At 40.0% G+C, this 19,208-nt stretch overlaps 1 protein-coding gene across 4 annotated transcripts in view; it reads left to right on the forward strand.

Annotated features, from left to right (window-relative positions):
• The window catches only part of NBAS (NBAS subunit of NRZ tethering complex), a 328,450-nt gene that overhangs the window by 34,228 nt on the left and 275,014 nt on the right, over nt 1-19,208 (forward strand). For all 4 annotated transcript variants that reach the window (XM_042982471.1, XM_042982472.1, XM_007080697.3 and 1 more), the window contains one exon: nt 18,000-18,138. In XM_042982471.1, the coding sequence (XP_042838405.1) occupies nt 18,000-18,138 (139 nt within the window). The remainder of the gene's footprint in view (nt 1-17,999; nt 18,139-19,208) is intronic.

The following is a 19,208-nucleotide window of genomic DNA, read 5'->3' on the forward strand; positions in this document are numbered from 1 at the left end:
ATTCATCACATTTTTATTTATTTTTGGTTACTCTAGTAATGTGAGCCTGTGATATTTATCATCTACAAGGATTTTATAAATGTGAAATAAATCAGCCAGAGAGGAGTTGGAATAAATTGGTAATGTACAAACTCAAGGTTTTATGAAATTCATTGTTTTGCCTAATGCTGTGAGCACTGTTGAAGAAGAGAAATCGAGGCGGTAAATTGGGTAATATGAAACATAAGTTAATTGAGTAGCTTCAGGTTACCTGTATGGGTTTGTTGATTTTGGCCATTTTCTTCTTTACATGTCCTCACTGCCTAATGAATGTATTTTATCCACCTCTCTGCCTCCTTTACTGGTCCTGCTCCCCTTCTAGACCTACCCCAATACCTCCCTGCCTCCTCATTTCTATTTTTAATATTTGTTAATTTTGGCTTAGCTGGCACCTTGATTACAGCTAAGAGGAATTTCTTACCCCCTCTGCGTTCTTAGAAGGGACTGCAGTTGCTTTGAGTGCTGTGCTCAGTGGTGGAGATTCAGACGTAGTGTCTCTCCTCTGGCTATGTCCAGTCTATTTTGGGAGTCCTATTCACAAATAAGGGTGCTCAGTATGAGTTGAGTTCAAATGGAAGACTTCATCTATTTTTAAATGACACCACTTTCAACAGCAATCACTTTTTTTTAAAAGTTTTGTTTCTAACTTCACTGTAAAATTTTTTAATTAAAAAAAATTTTTTTAAACATTTTTATTTATTTTTGAGAGACAGAGACCAAGCATAAGCAGGGGAGGGGCAGAGAGAAAGAGGGAGACACAGGATCCAAAGCAGGCTCCAGGCTCTAAGCTGTCAGCACAGAGCCGATGTGGGACTCGAACCCACAAACCGTGAAGTCATGACCTAAGCCGAAGTCCGATGCTTAACCGACTGAGCCACCCAGACGCCCCCACTGTAAATTTCTGTAAGCAAAATCTGATGTAGTCAACTTTGAATGTTGAAAAATTCCTTGATAACTACGCAAAGAGTGTTTGAATGTAACTTTTACTAGACTCTAATTTACATCTCAACAGTGTCAAAAAGTCTCTGAGAACATGCCTTCTCCGACGCCTCAGAGAACCACCCATGCCTTGAATCCTTGATGACTCTTTGATACTGATTTTGTGTGTAATTCGGTGATTTTTAAAGTAAATGTACATAATTGTGCAGTCACTACTATAATCAGTTTTAGGGTATTTCCATTACCCCTAACTCTCTCTCCTGCTGGCAAGTTTCATGGAGTATAAATCATACTTCAGTAAAACTGTAATATATAAAGGATGAGTAAGAAAGAAAAAGAGACCCTTTAAACAAGACTTCATTTGAACCTTTTTTATATTAAGAAAGCGATTCATGTTTATGTTAAGAAAGATACTCCTACCGTCTGTGGAAAAAGAACCATGACTAATAATGTGTGTCACTGTTGTGCAAAGGAAGAATCCAAGCATTTGGACGATAATTTTTTTTTCATCTTAATCAACTATTTTAGGGCAAATACAGTTTGAATAGAAGGAACTTGAAACAGCATTTACAGGGGATAATAAGCTATGGTTGCCTTAAAGTAGGTTACAGGTTACAAGGACTCCAGTTGTAGAGTAGTTGGGTAACTGATGCACTGATTGGAGCTGCTGCTGTTTCGAGCGAGGCTCAGAGGTGGTATAGGGAGGCCGTGGTCTGCAGAAAGCTGTTCATTTCAGAGGAGACTGAGGAATACCTCTAAGTAATGGCATCCTGAAGTGTTAGAGGGCTATGCCTTATGCGCGTTGATTTGGTCATCTCATGTGGGCTTCTGATTTCCCCTAAACAAAACCTTAGCCGTTTTAAATACATGAACGCTTTATACCCATGGGATAAAGGCAGTAGTCCAAAAAAAAAAAAAAAAAAAAGCTAGTACTTAGTGGGAAGTCCAAAATTTTGTGGTGTGATGAGTTCTCAGGTGACAGGATGGTAACTTCACTGGCACAAAATGGAAGGAAAAGAGTCTTGGACATAGATTGGGAAGGGGTTCAGCAGCATATGCAGAAGGGCCAGTCTCTTCATATATCACCTTTGGGAAAATGGAGGTGAGTCCCATAAATCTTTAAATTTGATCTTGTGAAGAGAGTAGTGTTGAGAGTTCCTTACCTTAAAGGTTTATCTAAGGGCTCAGGCAAATTTTATTTTCCTAGGAGGTATAAGTTTATTTAGACCTATGAGTCTAAATAGAACATTACATTGCTGTAATAGTGCCTGTCTTTCTGGTTCTTAAGGTCATATGTATTCTGTGAGAATCCAGGCATTGGTAAGTGAAAAGATACGCCGGGGCACCTGCGTCGCTCAGTTGGTTAAGTGTCTGACTCTTGGTTTCGGCTCAGGTCATGATCTCATGGTTTCGTGGGTTCAAGCCCCACGTCATGCTCTGTGCTGATGGCGTGGAACCTGCTTAGGATTCTCTCTTGCTCTCTCTGCCCCTCCCCCACTCACGCTGTCTCTGTCTCTTTCAAAATAAATAAACTTAGAAAAGATATGCTATATTGACAGCTGGAGGACCAGTTAGGTATAAATTGCGTTAAGAATTTTTCCTAAACTCTAGGTAAGATTAATAGCTTTATGAAAGATTGCTTCTAGAAAAGAATACTGTAGTTCTGATCATTGCTGATTATCTCCCACTGCAGTGAGAGTACATTTGGCCTGTGATAATGTACTGGCTATTGGCATTTGAGAGATTAATGTGCAGACTGTACCTGAGAAGTATGAATGTCAGTAATCGAGTTGACCTTATATTAAGGATTTTTTCATTTTACCTCTCAATTTCTCATTTCTCCAGCATGAGAAAATTCTCCTTTTTTTAAGTTCAGGTCAGTTTTTTTGAGGAGAAACGAAGGGTGCTGTTGTCTGTAGAGAAAGCTGCGTTGTCTCATAGAGGTGAAAGCTTTTGGATGTGAATAAGGGACTTCCGAGCTTCACAGACTAAATTTTTTGGCTTTACAGGCACTTGTCTTCAGAGAGACAGGGAAATGGAGTGTCTTGGCTGTATCCTGTGATCTGTTTTCATCAGAATATGTTACAGATACGTAGTCATGTGTGACTCAGCAGTTTCTTGGTCCTTAGCAGCTTTCAGCTGGCTGTCTTTTTTTTTTTTTTTTTTAATCTTTATTTATTTTTAGAGAGAAAGAGAGACAGTTGCGAGCAGGGGGCAACAGAGAGAGGGAGACACAGAATCTGAAGCAGGCTCCAGGCTCTGAGCTGTCAGCACAGAGCCTGATGCGGGGCTCGAACTCACAAACTGTGAGATCATGACCTAAGCCAGTCTGACACTTGATTGATTGAGCCACCCAGGCGCCCCTGTCTTTTTTTTTTTTTTTTTTAATGTTTATTTTATTTTTGAGAGAGAATGAGAGAGTGAGCAGAGGAGGGGCAGAGAGAGAGGGGGAGAGAGAGAGAGAGAGAGAGAGAGAATCTCAAGCAGGTTCTGCACCACCAGCACAGAGCCCAATGTGGGGCTCGATCCCATGGACTATGAGATCATGACCTGACCTAAAAAAGAAGAGTCAGACACTTAACCGACTGAGCCACCCAGGTGTGCACCAAGCTGGCTGTCTCTTAAGTTGAAGACTTCTATGTTTGGAGATTCTTTGATAGGAGGGGCTCATCCCCTTTATGTTACAGTTACATAGGGGTGCCTGGGTGGCTCAGTTGGTTAAGTGTCCAACTTCAGCTCAGATTATGATCTCATGGTTTGTGAGTTTGAGCCTAGCTTCTGGCTCTGTACTGACAGCTCAGAGCCTAGAGCCTGCTTCAGATTCTGTGTCTCCCTCTCTCTCTCTGCCCCTCCATCACTTGTGCTCCGTCTGTCTCTCCCTCTCTCAAAAATAAATAAACATTAAAAACAATTTATGTTACAATTATGTACAAAAAGGTCTTTATAAAAGATCTTTATAAATCTTTTACTTTAGTTATTGCCACCCTCCCCCCTTATAAGGACTACTCTACAATCCCTCTGCAAAGATTTACGGAAATGCAATTTAAAGAAGTAACTTGGGCCTGATTGAATTTTTGCTTCTACTTGGAGCTATGATAGCTGTTGTGCCTTCCTCTTGGGAGTAGAGAGCTAAAAGAAGACTCTTTAGCTTATTTTATAGGAATGAAGGAGTGATGTTTAATTTTATTTTATCGACAAATAGAAAACTAAAAAAAACAGATGCTTTTCTGACATAGTAGAATGTGTAGTGGGTTAGGAGACAGGAGATCTCAATTCTGTTCTTGGTTCTACTGTTGAGCTGTGTAATCTCAAGGGAAGTCCTTCTTTCTGGACTGTTCTTTGCTGGCGCTGCACTGGGCACAGACAGTAGATGGTTTTATTAAGCTGCTCAAGTACCTTCGGTCTAGTATAGACTACTACGGAGCATTTAACAGAGGAAGATTGTGGTAGGGACTTTAGTAGTAGGCATTAGAGATAGACCCATTGTCAGGGATACCTAGCAGTCCATGGGGCTCACTAGAGAGGGGAGCTAGGGTTCAAAGGGAGAACTTTTTTTCCTGAGAGAACAAGTTTGAGAAAGACTTTAATAATTAAACTACTAATGTTGGAATAGAAGGTGAATTTAGTTTCAGAACCTGGGTAGTTCTGAAATCTGGATACAAGGTTAGGCATGAAATTGGCCAGATGGGTGGATGCTGAACATACTGGGCTTTTGCAGAAGAGCTGCTTAAATCCATCCTAAGGATTGGGAGGGAGTTAAGTCTTCAGATGACCGTTGGCATCAGCTGTAGGTTGAGGGAAGGAAACAGGGTCAGGGACATCTGGGAAATCTAAATTATTAGTATTTCTATGGATATTCTGCTTGCTAGGCTAGTGGTTGTTAACGAGGTGTGGACAACAGAATCACTTATTGAGAATTAAAAAAAATGCGCATACGTAGGCTGTACTCTTGAAGGCTTGATAAGGTAAGGTGTAGGATGGGATCTCAGCATGTGTTAAAAGGCTTTATAATCCCCCATCCCTCTTGAGAACCTTTGCGCTAAAGCTCTGAAAGATTAAATAAAATGAATACAAGATATCCTTGCTTTTGAAGTTGTCCTAATGAAGGATAGGAATAAATTTCATTTTAGGTGTCTCTCCTCTCCATAGGCTGTGGCTGCTGGGAATACTGGATTGAGAAGTGCTCCGAGGCCAGATCTGAGCCTGTCAGGAGCTGACTGTGTAGGACATAGGTGTAGAAGTAACACAGCTCGGTGGTTTTATTCTCTTGTGTAGCCCCATGGGGTGCGGCAGGGGGAGAGAACGTACGAGTGTGTTTATTCTGTGCCTGTAGATATTCCTTGGAAGCCCCGTTGCGTGCCAGGCTGCTAAGGCATTGGTGGGGTGTAGGGATGACGAACAGGAGTAAAACAAAAGTTCGTGGAGCCTGATTTGATACCCGAACAGTTTTCCACCAGTTAGCAAGCATTTCTTTAGCAAGGTTACCCCAGTCAGTACTCTGGCTTTGTAGCCCCAGCAACTGAATTTTTCAGCTTACAGAGAGTATATCACCCTCAGGAACTAACCAAGCTCAAAAGATTGATGTTAATATTTATGTGGGGTTTTTTTATCAGCTAATTTTTTAAAGTTTATTTCATTTATTTATTTTGAGAGAGAGAGGGCACGTGTGAGGTGGGTAGGTGGGAGTGACAGAGAGAGAATCCCAGGCAGGCTCCGTGCTGTCAGTGCAGAGCCTGACCCGGGGCTCAGTCTCATGAACGGTTGAGATCATGACCTGAGCCAAAATCAAGAGCTGGACGCTTAACCAACTAAGCCACCCAGGTGCCCATAGCCAGCTTATCTTTGATGAAGGAGCAAAGGCAGTTCAATGGAGCAAAGACAGTCTTTTCAACAAATAGTGCTAAGTGACTGCACATCCACATGTAAAAAAAAAATCTAGACACAGACCTTAAAGTCTTGGCAAATATTAACTGAAAATTTAATATTTTATTTTGAAAATGAACTCCCATGAGCCAGGCCACTTGTCTCAACAGACCGATATGGAAAGCCCAAATATAATAAAAAATTTGTTCAGTAAGTACAGACAGAAAAAGGGCATTATAGACCTAGCTGAAGTGCCTGGATTTTTCCATGACTATGGTAAGAATAGCCTTTCCGGTAGAGCTGTTTTTCCCTCCTCCAGCTTTATTGAGGTAGAAGTGACAAAATTGTAAGGTATTTTTAAAGTGTGTAATGTGATGATTTGGTGTATGGATACATCGTGGAAGAATTCCCCTCGTCAATAAATTACAACAGCCATCATCTAACGTATTTGGCTTTTGCCAGTAGAACTTTTGTATCCAAATTCTACCTCCTAAGAGCGTGTTTGTTCTTTATATGCGTAGAACGTGTGTGCACGTGCATCGAAAAACCCACGCAGCATTGCCATCACTTCCCTACTCCCCAGTTTGGCCTGGGACAAGTTACAAGACCTGCACACCGGTGCATTCAGTCAAGAACATCTGCCTTTCCAAAAACCTGTGTGTGTCCCCTTGTACCTCTTATGACAGGGATCACCACTGTCACCTGGGCATCCGGGAAATTCGTCCATCTTACGTGTTATTTTCTATTCTGCTTACATTGTCTCTCCCAAAGTGTAACAGGTATATGTGTGGTGGCTTTAGGTAGGACATGCACAAGTCTTTATTTGATACTAATTTGTATAGAAAATCCATGATGTCAACAGAGTTGTGACTGTGACCAAGCTAAATTAAAAAGAAAAGCATGTTGACTTTAAATAAATGTGTTATAAATAATATTTTTTTGTGTGCCATAAATCATTGGAAAGAGGTACACTGGTGTCTGAAAATTTGGAAAAGTTAATTTTTTTTTTCCCCGAGTGCTTATTACTAGTATATAGAAATACAATTGATTTACGTATATTGGTCTTGTGTTCTATAGCCATGCTAAGCCTGATTATTAATTCTAGTAGATTTTCAGTGGAGTCCTTTGGCCATTGTTTTTCTTACCTATTCTATATATTTTTATAGGCAACTTTAAGCAAACTCCAGTCAGCACTTAAATGCGTATGTGATATCTCCCAAATCTGTATCCCATAAGTCACTTGTAAGCCACACAGCTATTTATTCACCTGCTTACAGAACATCGTTTCTGGGGTAGCTAGCTCACAAGTTCCTCGTTTTCAATTATATTCTGTTAATCGCTTTTTACCTCCAAATGTGCATTTTCTCCTGTATTCCTGAATCTTGGTATATAGCATTTCTTCCAGGCCAGAACCCTGAGATTTGCTTTATTATTTTTTAATTTTTTAATTTTTTTACCTTTATTTATTTTTGAGAAACAGTGAGACAAAGCGTGAGCGGGGGAGGGGCAGAGAGAGAAGGAGACACAGAATCTGAAGCAGGCTCCAGGCTCTGAGCTATCAGCACAGAGCCCGACGCGGGGCTCAAACTCACGAACCGCGAGATCGTGACCTGAGCTGAAGTCGGACGCTCAACCGACTGAGCCACCCAGGTGCCCCTAATGTTCATTTATTTTTGAGAGAGAGAGAGAGAGAGAGTCAGAGAGAGAGACGAAGACACAGAATCTGAAGCAGGCCCCAGGCTCCGAGCAAGGGGTCAGCACAGAGCCTGATGCGGGGCTCGAACCCACAAACTGTGAGATCATGACCTGAGCCAAAGTCGGATGCTCAACCAACTGAGCCACCCAGGTGCCCTGAGATTTGCTTTAGATAATTCTTAACTCATTCTTACGAACCTTAACAACTTGATGATTATTTTTCTCTTCAATGTATTAAATCTGTCTCTGCCTCTTTATTTCTCCTGCCATTCTTCTAGCTCAGACACTCTCCACTTTATCCAGTGTGTTCCCTGCTTCCTGTCTGGTCTCCTCTAATTTCTTTTCTGTTGTGTTTCCAGCACGGAGTACAAGTCCGATATAAGTCTGATCACCTACTTAAAAATCCTCTAATTTCCTTTAGCCATTGAGATACAGATGTAACTCCTTAATTTAGTGTTAAAAGCCTTAAAAAAATTTTTTTTTTAATTTTTAAGTAATCTCCACACCCAACATGCGGTTTGAACTCAAAACCCTGAGATCAAGAGTCATATGCTCCACAGACTGAGCCAGCCAGATGCCCCAATGTATTAAAGGCCTTTTTTAATTTGGTCTTTTAACGTCTCTAACCTTCTGCCACATCCCCTCATGTTTCTTTGCTCTAGACCAAGATTGGCACACCTTTTTTGTAAAGGACCACATGGTCTCTGATGTAACTGTTCAACTCTTGCACTGCCGTGTTGAAAGCAGCCTTAACAATATATAAATGAATGAGCATGACTGTGTTCTAAGAAAGCTTTATTCACAAAAATAGGCAGTGGGCTGGATTTGGTCCAGGGACTGTAGTTTACTGACTCTTGCTCTAGATAACTCTAGACCTATATATATATATTCTTAGATTTCTCAAAATGATTTTGTTCTTAAAGGTATTCGTGGTTCTTCTTTTTTCCTCTGCTTGGAATGTCCTTGTTTTTTGTTTTTTGTTTTTTTTCCTTCATTTATCTGCACCGGTCTTAGCACTGTATTATCAATGCTTATCGCAATGCTTTTTTGCATGGAATATCAGTAAATTATGGTTCAGTTGTTAACATTTACTTGGCTTTGTTAAAGCATGAAAAAGGGGAGAAGCAATACTGATGCACTGGAATATAAACTCCATGAGGCCAGGAACTTTGTGTTATTTGTAGCTATTTTTTTCAGAGTTTAGAATGTGGCCTGGTGCATAGGGTGCTCAATGAGATATTTGTTGAGTAAATGAATGAAAGCCTGGGAATGGAAGAATTAAAATGTAAGAGCTCAGGTTAAACAACTATATGAATGGAAGGCCTGAAACAGGTTTTTTCAAGCCTTTTTTAGGTGAAATCACAGCCCCATTACCCCATGGGACTGTAAATTCCTTCAGGGCAGGGAAAATTTGGTTTCCCTACGAAGCATTTCTTACACTGCTAGCACAGTACCTTGAAAAATGAAGGCGCTTCCTGAACTGATACTGAATTGACTAAACCTGAAGGTATTAAGGTTATAATTGAAAAATGTTAGAGTCTTTACGGACTACCAGATATTTATTGAATTTCAATCTTCAATCCAATAAGATGGTATTATAGCTGCTCTTGTATAGTTGGAGAAACCAAAGCTCTGAGAGGTTAACAGTGTCTCCTAGGATGATACAACTCTACGTGGTAAACTCGGGTTGTCTGATACTCACACTCAGTAAGCTTTTCTCTGTACCAGAGCCTAGAAAACCATGGGCTGTGGACCAAATCTGACCTGATTTAAGGTAGCTTATCAGCCAAGAATGGATTTTACATTTTAAAAAATGTTTGGAAACCCCCCTCCTCCCCAAAGTTTTATGATCCATGAAAATTATAGGAAGTTCAAATTTCAGTGTCCACAAATAAAATTTTATTAGAACTTTGTAATGCTTTTTTTTTTTTTTTTTAAAACATGTTGTCTGTGCTCTTTTGTACTGTGACTGAGTAGTTGTGAAAGAGACCATTTATGGTCCACAGAGCTTAAAATATGTGTTCTTTGGCTTTTTATAGAAAATGTTGGCTGACCTCTGTTCTATGCCATCCAACCATCTATCTCAGTATGGGTTCAGTTCTGCTTGAAAGATATGAAATAAAGAGTATTGAACTTTATATATTTCCTCACACCTCTTGATTTTGAATTATTATAAATTGTGTTTTAAGGAGTTTATAACCAGGTACCCCTCAATTTTAAATATATTAAATGCCTAATTATTAAACTGTAGGAAAATGTTATGATTTTTTGTTACTAAACTAACCAGTCTTTTATAGTGTTTTTCCTATTGAAGAAAAATTCTCATTGTTTTGCCTTTAAAAACTAACCATTCATTAAAATTAGTTTTCTGTGATCATCCTTAAGCGTGCCATGCTTCATAATTTGATTTCTAGTGAGCCGTGTCCTCCAGAGCTCCGATCATAGATTCAAACATCATACAAAGCTGCGTTCTTAAAGTGTGGTCTCTGCACCAGCAGCATCAGAATCACTGGGGGAGATTGTTAGATACTCAGATTCTTGGACTCCATCCCAGGCCAACTTGATTAGACCTCTGGAGGTGTTCACTGTTTTTAAGAGCGCTCTAGGTGATTGTGATGCATACGAACGTTTGAAAACCACTGCTGTTGAATGAATTCCAATTATGTGTGTTTTCTTCCTATAAGCTCTTAATCTAATAAAGAGATCAGCAGAATCTTAAATTTTGAAGTAGTAAAGGTTTTGAAATGAAGAATGTGTAAGGTACACTGAAGATGAATTAAAATGAGGGGAACATTTTCCATTATCCCAAGAGAGGAGTGACTTCTAGCTGTGAAGCAGTAGGTAACAATTCTTGAGCCCTTATTTTGACAGGCATGATCTTAGGCGCTTTAAAATTTTGAGAGCTGTAGTGTTTTTCTTCCTTCTTCCCTTTCTGTGGGTTGTATGCCACAAGCCCACCGGTCACTGGACCGAGCATATACAGCTGTTTCTCCTATTTCAAACTTCCTTCCTCCGCTTTCAGAAGTTTTGAGCCACTAGATGGCAGATTCTTTCAACAATTACAGATTGAAGGACCTTCTTAATAAACGATTTACAATTCTTCTTGGAAACAATTTGTGGTGTCACATGTGGGGTGATGCCTAGGGACACGCATTCTGTCCCCAGCTGCCTTTCCTCACATGGCCTTGACCACCCCCGTATCACTGCCCCTTGTTCTGCTCGGCCACCGCCTTTACTCCTGCTCATTTAATTCACCTCTTCTTGTGTTTTTGGCTCCATTTGTCACAGTTTATTTTTGTTGTCTGATACCTGTGTTCCTGCTCTGAGTTTGAGCCTCTTAGGATGTCAGAGCCGGGGAAGAGGTTCATCCGTCATTTGGTTCAGCCCCTTCATTTCTCAGGTGGGAGAGCTGAAGCCCGGGGAGGTTAAGCCAAGGACAAGGACTGTGTCTTATTTATCTTTGTTCCTTGTAGTGCTTTGCACATAGCGCACAGATAGATGTGTTTTGCGTGAAACAATTGTGGTAAATGCTATGAAGGAGGCACATCCAATCTCTGTTCCTAAGTGGCTCCGAGTTTGCTAATGGAGGCGTGATTTAAATAACTTCTGGTAGAGAAGGTAAGGTGGAAGGTGGCAAGTGCCCAGAAGGGAGCAAGACAAACTATTCTGTCGTGTTCAGGACCCCTTTGAACTTTCTTTCCCCCTCCTGCTTCCCTTTTTATAGGCTAGAAGCACACACTGCATTCATTGTTCTCCAGACACCGTTTCACAAACGACACTCTGCTTTTTGACATTGAATTCCCAGGGCTTGGAATGTTCTTTACCTGATCCCTTTATTCGGGAAATTGTTTAAAAGATAAACTTTTCACTGTGAAGCCTTCCTTGGCTCCTTCCTCCACGTACTGTCCTTTTGGCTGTCTTTGTACCTCCCTCCGAGGTCTTTGAAGAGGTCCTGTGCTGCAGTGGTTTGTGTTGACTTGTCCCTCCCCGCTCCCCCCCCCCAACCCCGGCCTCCGCCCCCCAGGAGTGGGGCCGCTCATTTTCATTCCTGCAGATCAGTGTACCTCCAAGGCCAGCAGAGGAAAGCAGGTGGGAATCGAAAGCACGGCCCTAAGAGCCACCCCGTGCTCGATGCTGATGAACTGGGAGATACTGTAACACTACAAATGGATTCCAAGAAGAATTATAAACGGTTCATCACGAAGCTTCTTCAGTTGCTTGCCATAATTCCATATTCCGCATTGCTTAGCACACAATTTGCATTTAGTAAATATTGATGGGATAACATCACATAGTTACTTTGTTGCAGAGGTACTGGAATCTGATGCCTGATACCTAGACCTATGATATTCCCATTTTCCACAACATTTTGAGGTTGAAGATTACTGGGAAGGTCAGTCTTTCTCTCCTTTTTGTCAAGAAGTACAGTTACAATTCCCACACATCATGTGCTTTAATCTAGAGAACTTAATTTGCACTGTAGAAAATCTGTTTTGCTTTATGTTTTTATAGAAAAATTTTAAAACCATTACTTCAAAATATGATTCTTAAAGTAAGCACTTAAGCCAAATATCCAGTATATTTAAGGAAGTATTCTGAGTGGAGGAATTCACTGGAACAGAACAATGTTAATGCTGTAAGTTATTTTCTAGAGTATTATCTGTGTGCGGGCTGACTTCTGCAAAAATGTAACGATCCTTTCAGCAGTAAATCACGGAATGCTTAAGCTATAACCGTTAATGTATGAAAACCTCTAAATGCCACAAAGTAAATGATACGCTGATTTTATTTTCAGTATTTGCCTAGACTTGTGGGTGGGTGTTATGTGCTAAAGCCAGTTTACTGCATTTTCTTTCCTGGACTTCACTAACTGGCAAAATTTATGTACATGATTTGGGTATCTCGATGTTCCTGTTTTTAAGTTAAAGAGAAAAGTACGGAGAATGAGGTCATGAATACCTAAGTATCTACTACTCAGAGTTAACAAATACTAACGTTTTCTTTTTTACTTAAGGGGTGTGTGTGTGTCCATGTACATACACATACATGAGTAAAAGAGACAGTACAAACAGAATTCCCCAAATTCCCTCCTTCCATTCCTTTGTCTCCTCATCCCTTTCTAGAGGTAGCTGCTCTCAAGATTTTGGTGCATGCCTCCCCGCCCCCCCCCCCCCGTTTCTTTACCTACCGTTATCTACGTATCCATTCTATTGTTGTTGTATATGTTTTCCTGAATAATTTGTTGAATTTATCCATTCCTTTTAAGCATTTAAAATACATCTAATTCTCCTGCATTATAAATAGTGCTGCACAAAATCTTCTTTTACCATGAGATAAGTATACCTGTACAAGAATTTCTCTAGAATGTCCTTAGAACATAGTTTATGGGGTTGTCAGGTATGTCTTTTTGTTAGGTTTGCCATATCATTCTCCAAAATGATCGTTCCAATTTGAAGCTTCACCAGTACTTTAACTGTGTTCTTAAACATTCTCTGTATTTTACTCATTTTTTATTTTAACGTATCTGTGGCCAACATGGAGATTTGAACTCACAATGCCAAGATCAAGAGTCACATACATGTCCTACCAGCTGAGCCAGCCAGGCACCCCTAAATCTGCATTACTGACTTTTGGATTTCTCCTTTTGTGACTTGCTTAATGCTTTGTCCATTTTTGTTTTGGGCTGATTATGGGAGATCTATATACATTCTTTGCTAATACTCTGTTACTTTTGTGTGTTCATCTGGTGTGTGATTTATCTTTTCATTGTATAAATAGAAATTTAAAATTTTTTAAAAACTTTAATTTTTTTTTAGAGAGAGTAGCAGGGGAGGGACGGCGGTGGGGAGAGAGAAGAGAATCTTAAGTGGGTTCCACGCTCAGCATGGAGCCTGATGTGCGGCTCAATCCCACAACCCTGGAATTATGATCTGAGTCTAAATCAAGAGTTGAACGCTCAACCGACTGAGCCACCCAGGCACCCCTGTAAGGTTTAGGTGTAATATGGTGGAATTTGAAGGAGAATGTCTTAATGACCCCAGGTAGGAAAGTATTTGCAGATGAAGATGCACAAAACACAGCTCACAAAGGGAACGATTAGCAGTGAGAACGGAGTTAGCTTTTCTTAGAACTGCTCACTCTCGTGTAAGTTTTAGATTTGTCTACTTTTAGTATGTGTTCAGTCCCATGAAAAATTCTGTTGGGATTTTATTTGAAATTGCATTCAATTTATAGATGAAGAATTGACTTCTTTCAGGTATTGAGGGTGTGTCAAAGAACATGGTATTTTTCTCTGTATTCATGGCTTTTAGTCTTTCATAAATAGTTTGAAATTTTTTTCTTAACACTTTCCTTTATCAGATTATCGGCTTAGCCTTGTTTAGTTCTGTCTTTATCAGTGAATCCTCCCCTTCCCCCATTTTCTCCCTCCCCGCTGTGGCCTTGACCTTTCCCCTTTTCCCTGCCTCATCTTCTCACACCTCGCTGCCGCTGCCGGAACCAGCAAGCTTGGGGACTGGCAGGGGGAAGTGGAGTTGTTCTGGCACCTTTCACTGTGCTACTTAAGGAGAAAGTTGGAGCTTTAAATTCAGTTACTCAGGAAACATTTATTCTGTATATTGTGCTGGGCTGGGCCTCAGACTTCTTTCTTTTTCATTGACTGTTTTCATTCAAGTTACATGGTTTTATCATCTAGTGAGGACAGTATGTGATTAGTTCCATCATTCTGCCTCTTTTTCCACTTACTCCTCAATTAGGCATTAATTGGGAAAGGTTTGGAAGCAGGTATTGAATCTCTTTTGTTTTATTTATTTATTTATTTATTTATTTATTTATTTATTTATTTTTTGAAGTTGGCTCCATGCCCAGTGAGGAGCCCAGTGAGGAGCCCAGTGCAGTGCTTGAACTCATGACCTCGAGATCAATACCTGAGCTGAGATCAAGAATTGGACACTTAACTGACTGAGCCACCCAGGTGTCCCTGGATCTCTTTTGTTCTTAATGGAGTTTGCATGTAGCCAGTTTGATGTATACATGGCTATATTTCTCAAAAATCATGGCGAGGACATGTCTTCTAGCATGAAGAACAAGAGATAAGAAATCTGAGATTTCAGTTAGCTCTGTATCTCCCTCTTCAGTAGTCAGGCAACTTAGTTTTATACATATACGTGTGTATGTATACATATTATTATTTTTTGATTGTCAAATGATCCTCTATTGAAAAATTTTCCTTTGTGGTTCTTACTAGTGGGGCATTCCACTGCACCACTGTTCATGCATCTCTGATGTCATGAGGGTGGTGGCCATGAACATTGTCCCCCATAGACTGGACAGTCCCTAGGATCTCTCGAATGGTTCCAGAAAGTTCTCTGGCTAAAGAATGGTGCTGCATCTGTCAGGCAATGTTCACAATCTCGTCAAAAGTGATACTTCTGCTCTGCTTAACGTTTTTCTGCTTCTTTCTCTCTCTTGGTGGTTCCTTGAGGGCTTCGATAATCAGGGAAGAGGCAGAAGGTACCATTCAATCCGGGTCTGTCTATTCTGAATGGTCAGTTTCATTGTCAGCCTCAGACCCTTCTGATCACAGGTTACCCTGGAGATGTCATCACCAACCTTTTTTTGGAGACAGACTCGGGGCAGTCTTGGGGGTCAGGGCAGATGTGGCACTGACTTCCCCACTGGTGTACCTCAGGTATACAACTTAGATCTTACTGGGATTGAATTTAGGCGGTGTGGTGGAGGTGGCTGGTGTCGGATGAACCCGGATTCTGGATGACTGAAGAGAGTTGCACCTTCGCCTCCTCCAAGCCGAGAGCCAAAAACTGTGTATATTTTTTATCTGAAAATTAGATGTGTCCCCTCCATGACATAGTAGTGCAGAGTAAATAATAATATTGAATCCCTTGAGAAAAGAATTATACTGTTGTTAATATAAATATATATGTTGTACACTGAGCAGAGGAAAATTATTTTAGTTATCCTGGTCTTTTGGGAATTTGTTGAATTCTTAGTGTTTTTACGTTTATTATAATGATAGGTTGCTAATTTTTAAAGATAGGTTTTATGAAAAACATGTTTTCTGTTTCAAAAAACACTGAGATTATATTCAGAAATATTAATATTCAGGATTACCTGTTTTGTTTCTGTTTAGTCAGAGGATTTTTTAAAAAGTAATCTCTATGCCCAGTGTGAGGCTCAAATTCACAACCCTGAGATCAAGTGTGGAGGTTCCTCAAAAAATTAAAAATAGATCTACCCTAGGACCCATAAATAGCACTGCTAGGAATTTACCCAAGGGACGCAGGAGTGCTGATGCATAGGGGCAATTGTACCCCAACGTTTATAGCAGCGCTTTCAACAATAGCCAAATTATGGAAAGAGCCTAAATGTCCATCAACTGATGAATGGATAAAGAAGTTGTGGTTTATATACACGATGGAATGCTACGTGGCAATGAGAAAGAATGAAATCTGGCCTTTTGTAGCAACGTGGATGAAACTGGAGAATGTTATGCTAAGTGAAATAAGTCCTACAGAGAAAGACAGATACCATATGTTTTCACTCTTATGTGAATCCTGTGAAACTTAACAGAAGACCATGGGAGAGGGGAAGGAAAAAAAAAAAAAAAAAAGGGAGGGAGGGAACCAAACCATAAGAGACTCTTAAAAAATGAGAACAGTCTGAGGGTTGATGGGGGTGGGAGGGAGGGGAGCATGGGTGATGGGAATTGAGGAGGGCACCTGTTGGGATGAGCACTGGGTGTTGTATGGAAGCCAATTTGACAACAAATTTCATATTAAAAAATATAATAAAGTAATCTCCACGCCCAGTGTGAGGCTCAAATTCACAACACTGAGATCAGGAATTGCATGCTCTACTGTTGGAGCTAGCCAGGCACTCCCAGAGGTTTTTTTTGTTTTTTGTTTTTTCTTTTTTTTTTTTTTTTTTTTTTTTAAACAAAATGACTTTTGAAAAAAATTTCATTGTGGAATATTTGAAGCGTGTTCATAGAGACAATATATTGACTTCCTTGTGCCTGTCATTCAGTTTCAACAGTCAACTTGTGGCCACTCTTGTTTCATAGGTATATCCCTGGTCATTCCTTCACTCTTTAAGTAAATCCTTTTGATACGCCAACTCTAAAGAGCCTTTTAAAGTGTTGTTTTCGTTTACCTTGTATTTTCTATGCAGAAACTCAAGTTTTTTAAGTTTTGCTGTTTCTATGAACATGGTCTAGAAAAAGGTAAGGACTAATTTGTGTGATGAAGTACATCCTTTTTTTGACAAAATGGGAGCCTGGTGACAATATGAGTGTTTTGCTTTAAAGGGAGCTGATAATTATTTTCTGTCATTTGGGACAGTGGTAGATCATGTTGGGGCAGTGTTACATGGACAAGACCAGTGAAACTGTGACTTCTCTTTTCTGTTCGTGTTCCACTTTATTGTCATTGGGAACAATGAATAATTCACTGGTAGGTGTAGTGCTTCCTTTAACTTATCATAATTTTACCTTTAAACATTTTTTTTTTCCAATAGATGATTATAATGCCTGTTACATAGTTCTCGGCTAGATTTAGTGAATGCTGTAACTTTAAAAATCATGACTGTTGGTGCTGACTCCAGTTAAAAATACTCTATTGCATATTTGAAAGTTGCTAACAGAGTAGATGTTAAAAGCTCTCATCACAAGAAAAAAAACGCGTAACTGTGTATGGGATAGATATTAACTAGCTACGGCGATCATTTCACAGTATATACAAATTTTGAATCCTTATGTTGTACACCTGAACTAATATGCTGTGTATCATTTATATGTCAATAAAAACATCATGACTGGTTTTCATTATTAATGAGTTTAGTCTGTGTCGTGTCACAGTCTTTTAACTTCTAGTATATGTCAGACTGTTTGCCCTGTGGGCAGCTTGCCTCTTGTTCACAAAGTAGAACAACTGGAGGAAACAGATCATAACGTGTATGGAAACTACCGCATCGTCTTGTTTCAGTGTCGTTATCACTGTAGAGTACTGTCCTATCCACAGCACTTTTGGCTGTCATCCCTAACATCTGTAATTGTGTCTTCACTGTGCATAATGCTGTGATGAATATACCTATATCTGGGTGTGGGACGCATCTGGATATGAAGTTTATTGGTGTTGATACAGACCATTTCTTCAGTGTTCAGGGGCCAACCTTAAAACATTTTTACTCTTTCTTTAACATTCCCATCTGGATTTCAGGTACTTGAATGTTTAAGCCTTACCTCTGTATAAGTGAAGGTGGAATTCTAGGTGAAAAACCATCTGGTTTTCTTCTGGTTGTTTCTTCTAAAATATTTTACTTCTGGGTTTAGTATATAGCAACTTTTAGTTCAGTTTTGTGAAGGTGACTGTTTCTGCTCTCCTTGTTTTGATGTCCTCTTACTCATATTACAATTTATCAGTTTTTTTTATTTTTCTGTTTTCTAGACTTTTACTCGTTGGTGGATGCGAAACTGCTGAAGTGGGCATATCCAAAGCGTCTAGCTATGGCCTATCTGCCTGGAGAGTTCTTTCAGGATCGCCTTATTATAAGCAGGTTACTAATGGTGGAGACAGGGTCACTGCAGTAAGTATTAGTTATGGCCTTTCACTTTGCTAATAGAGCTTAGGCAGGAGAGGAGGAAATAATTTGTCTTGGATGAGGAAGGTGACTTTGTGTGAAATTTTGGTACTCCTTCCAAACATCAAATTTATCTAAAGCATTTTGTGTTTAACTTGGTCTCATTTTTAGTAACGGTATTAGCAGATGTTAGAAGAACAACAGTAGTCGTGTTACTTACATTTGCTTATTTAAACGTCAACGTTCATTCCACGTGTTTGCTGTGCTGGCGGCTCTTCTGAGTGCTATTGTATGTATTAGCCCACTTAATTCTCCCCCACTTTTTGAGATAGGTATTGTTACTAGCCTGTCTGTTGATGGCAAAAGTAAAGCGTAGTTAAGTAACTACCCTGGGTCACCGAGCTAGCAAGTGGCAGAATACAACAGAAGTTCCCCTGTTCAAGATTTCACCACCATGGTACACTGACATTTTCGTCTGTGTTCACCTGGGTGATAAACCTGGCCATTCATTCATTTGTTGTATAGCAGAGTATTCTGGTGTGCTGGAATAGTCAGTATAGGCTAGGTTCTGCTGTGATAATAAAAACAGTCACAGAGACGAAAACTCCTGACATTTCTGTGTTTTACCGGGTAACAACTCATCCCTTATTTGTGGCAGAGTCTGCTCTTGGTGCCATGACTCCCCTGAACAGTTTGTTCCAAGTGATGACTGAAGAATACACAGAGGCTGGTGACCTCTTGAGGTTCCACTGTCTCAGTTTGTAGAAGAGGGAAGAGAGGGCTAAAAGGTGGAACTTTTTAAACCAGAACTGCTGTTACTTCTGCTCACAGTGCATGCGTTCTAACTAATCATATGGCCCTTCCTGCCTGTAAGGGGCCTGAGAAATTGTTTTTTCTGTGTATCCAGAAAGCCAAGAAAAATGAGATAGTAGTGAATAATTTATCGGCCATATTGACCACCCTGTAATGTTATATATCTTGGTTATTTATGTAAACTGCAAGAAATCAAACACTTGATCAAAATTATGTATCCTGTTCTTAGCACAGTGCCTCCTTTCCAGTGGCTGCTCAGATAT

The sequence above is a fragment of the Panthera tigris genome, chromosome A3, assembly GCF_018350195.1.
Source record: "Panthera tigris isolate Pti1 chromosome A3, P.tigris_Pti1_mat1.1, whole genome shotgun sequence".
NCBI lineage: Eukaryota > Metazoa > Chordata > Mammalia > Carnivora > Felidae > Panthera > Panthera tigris.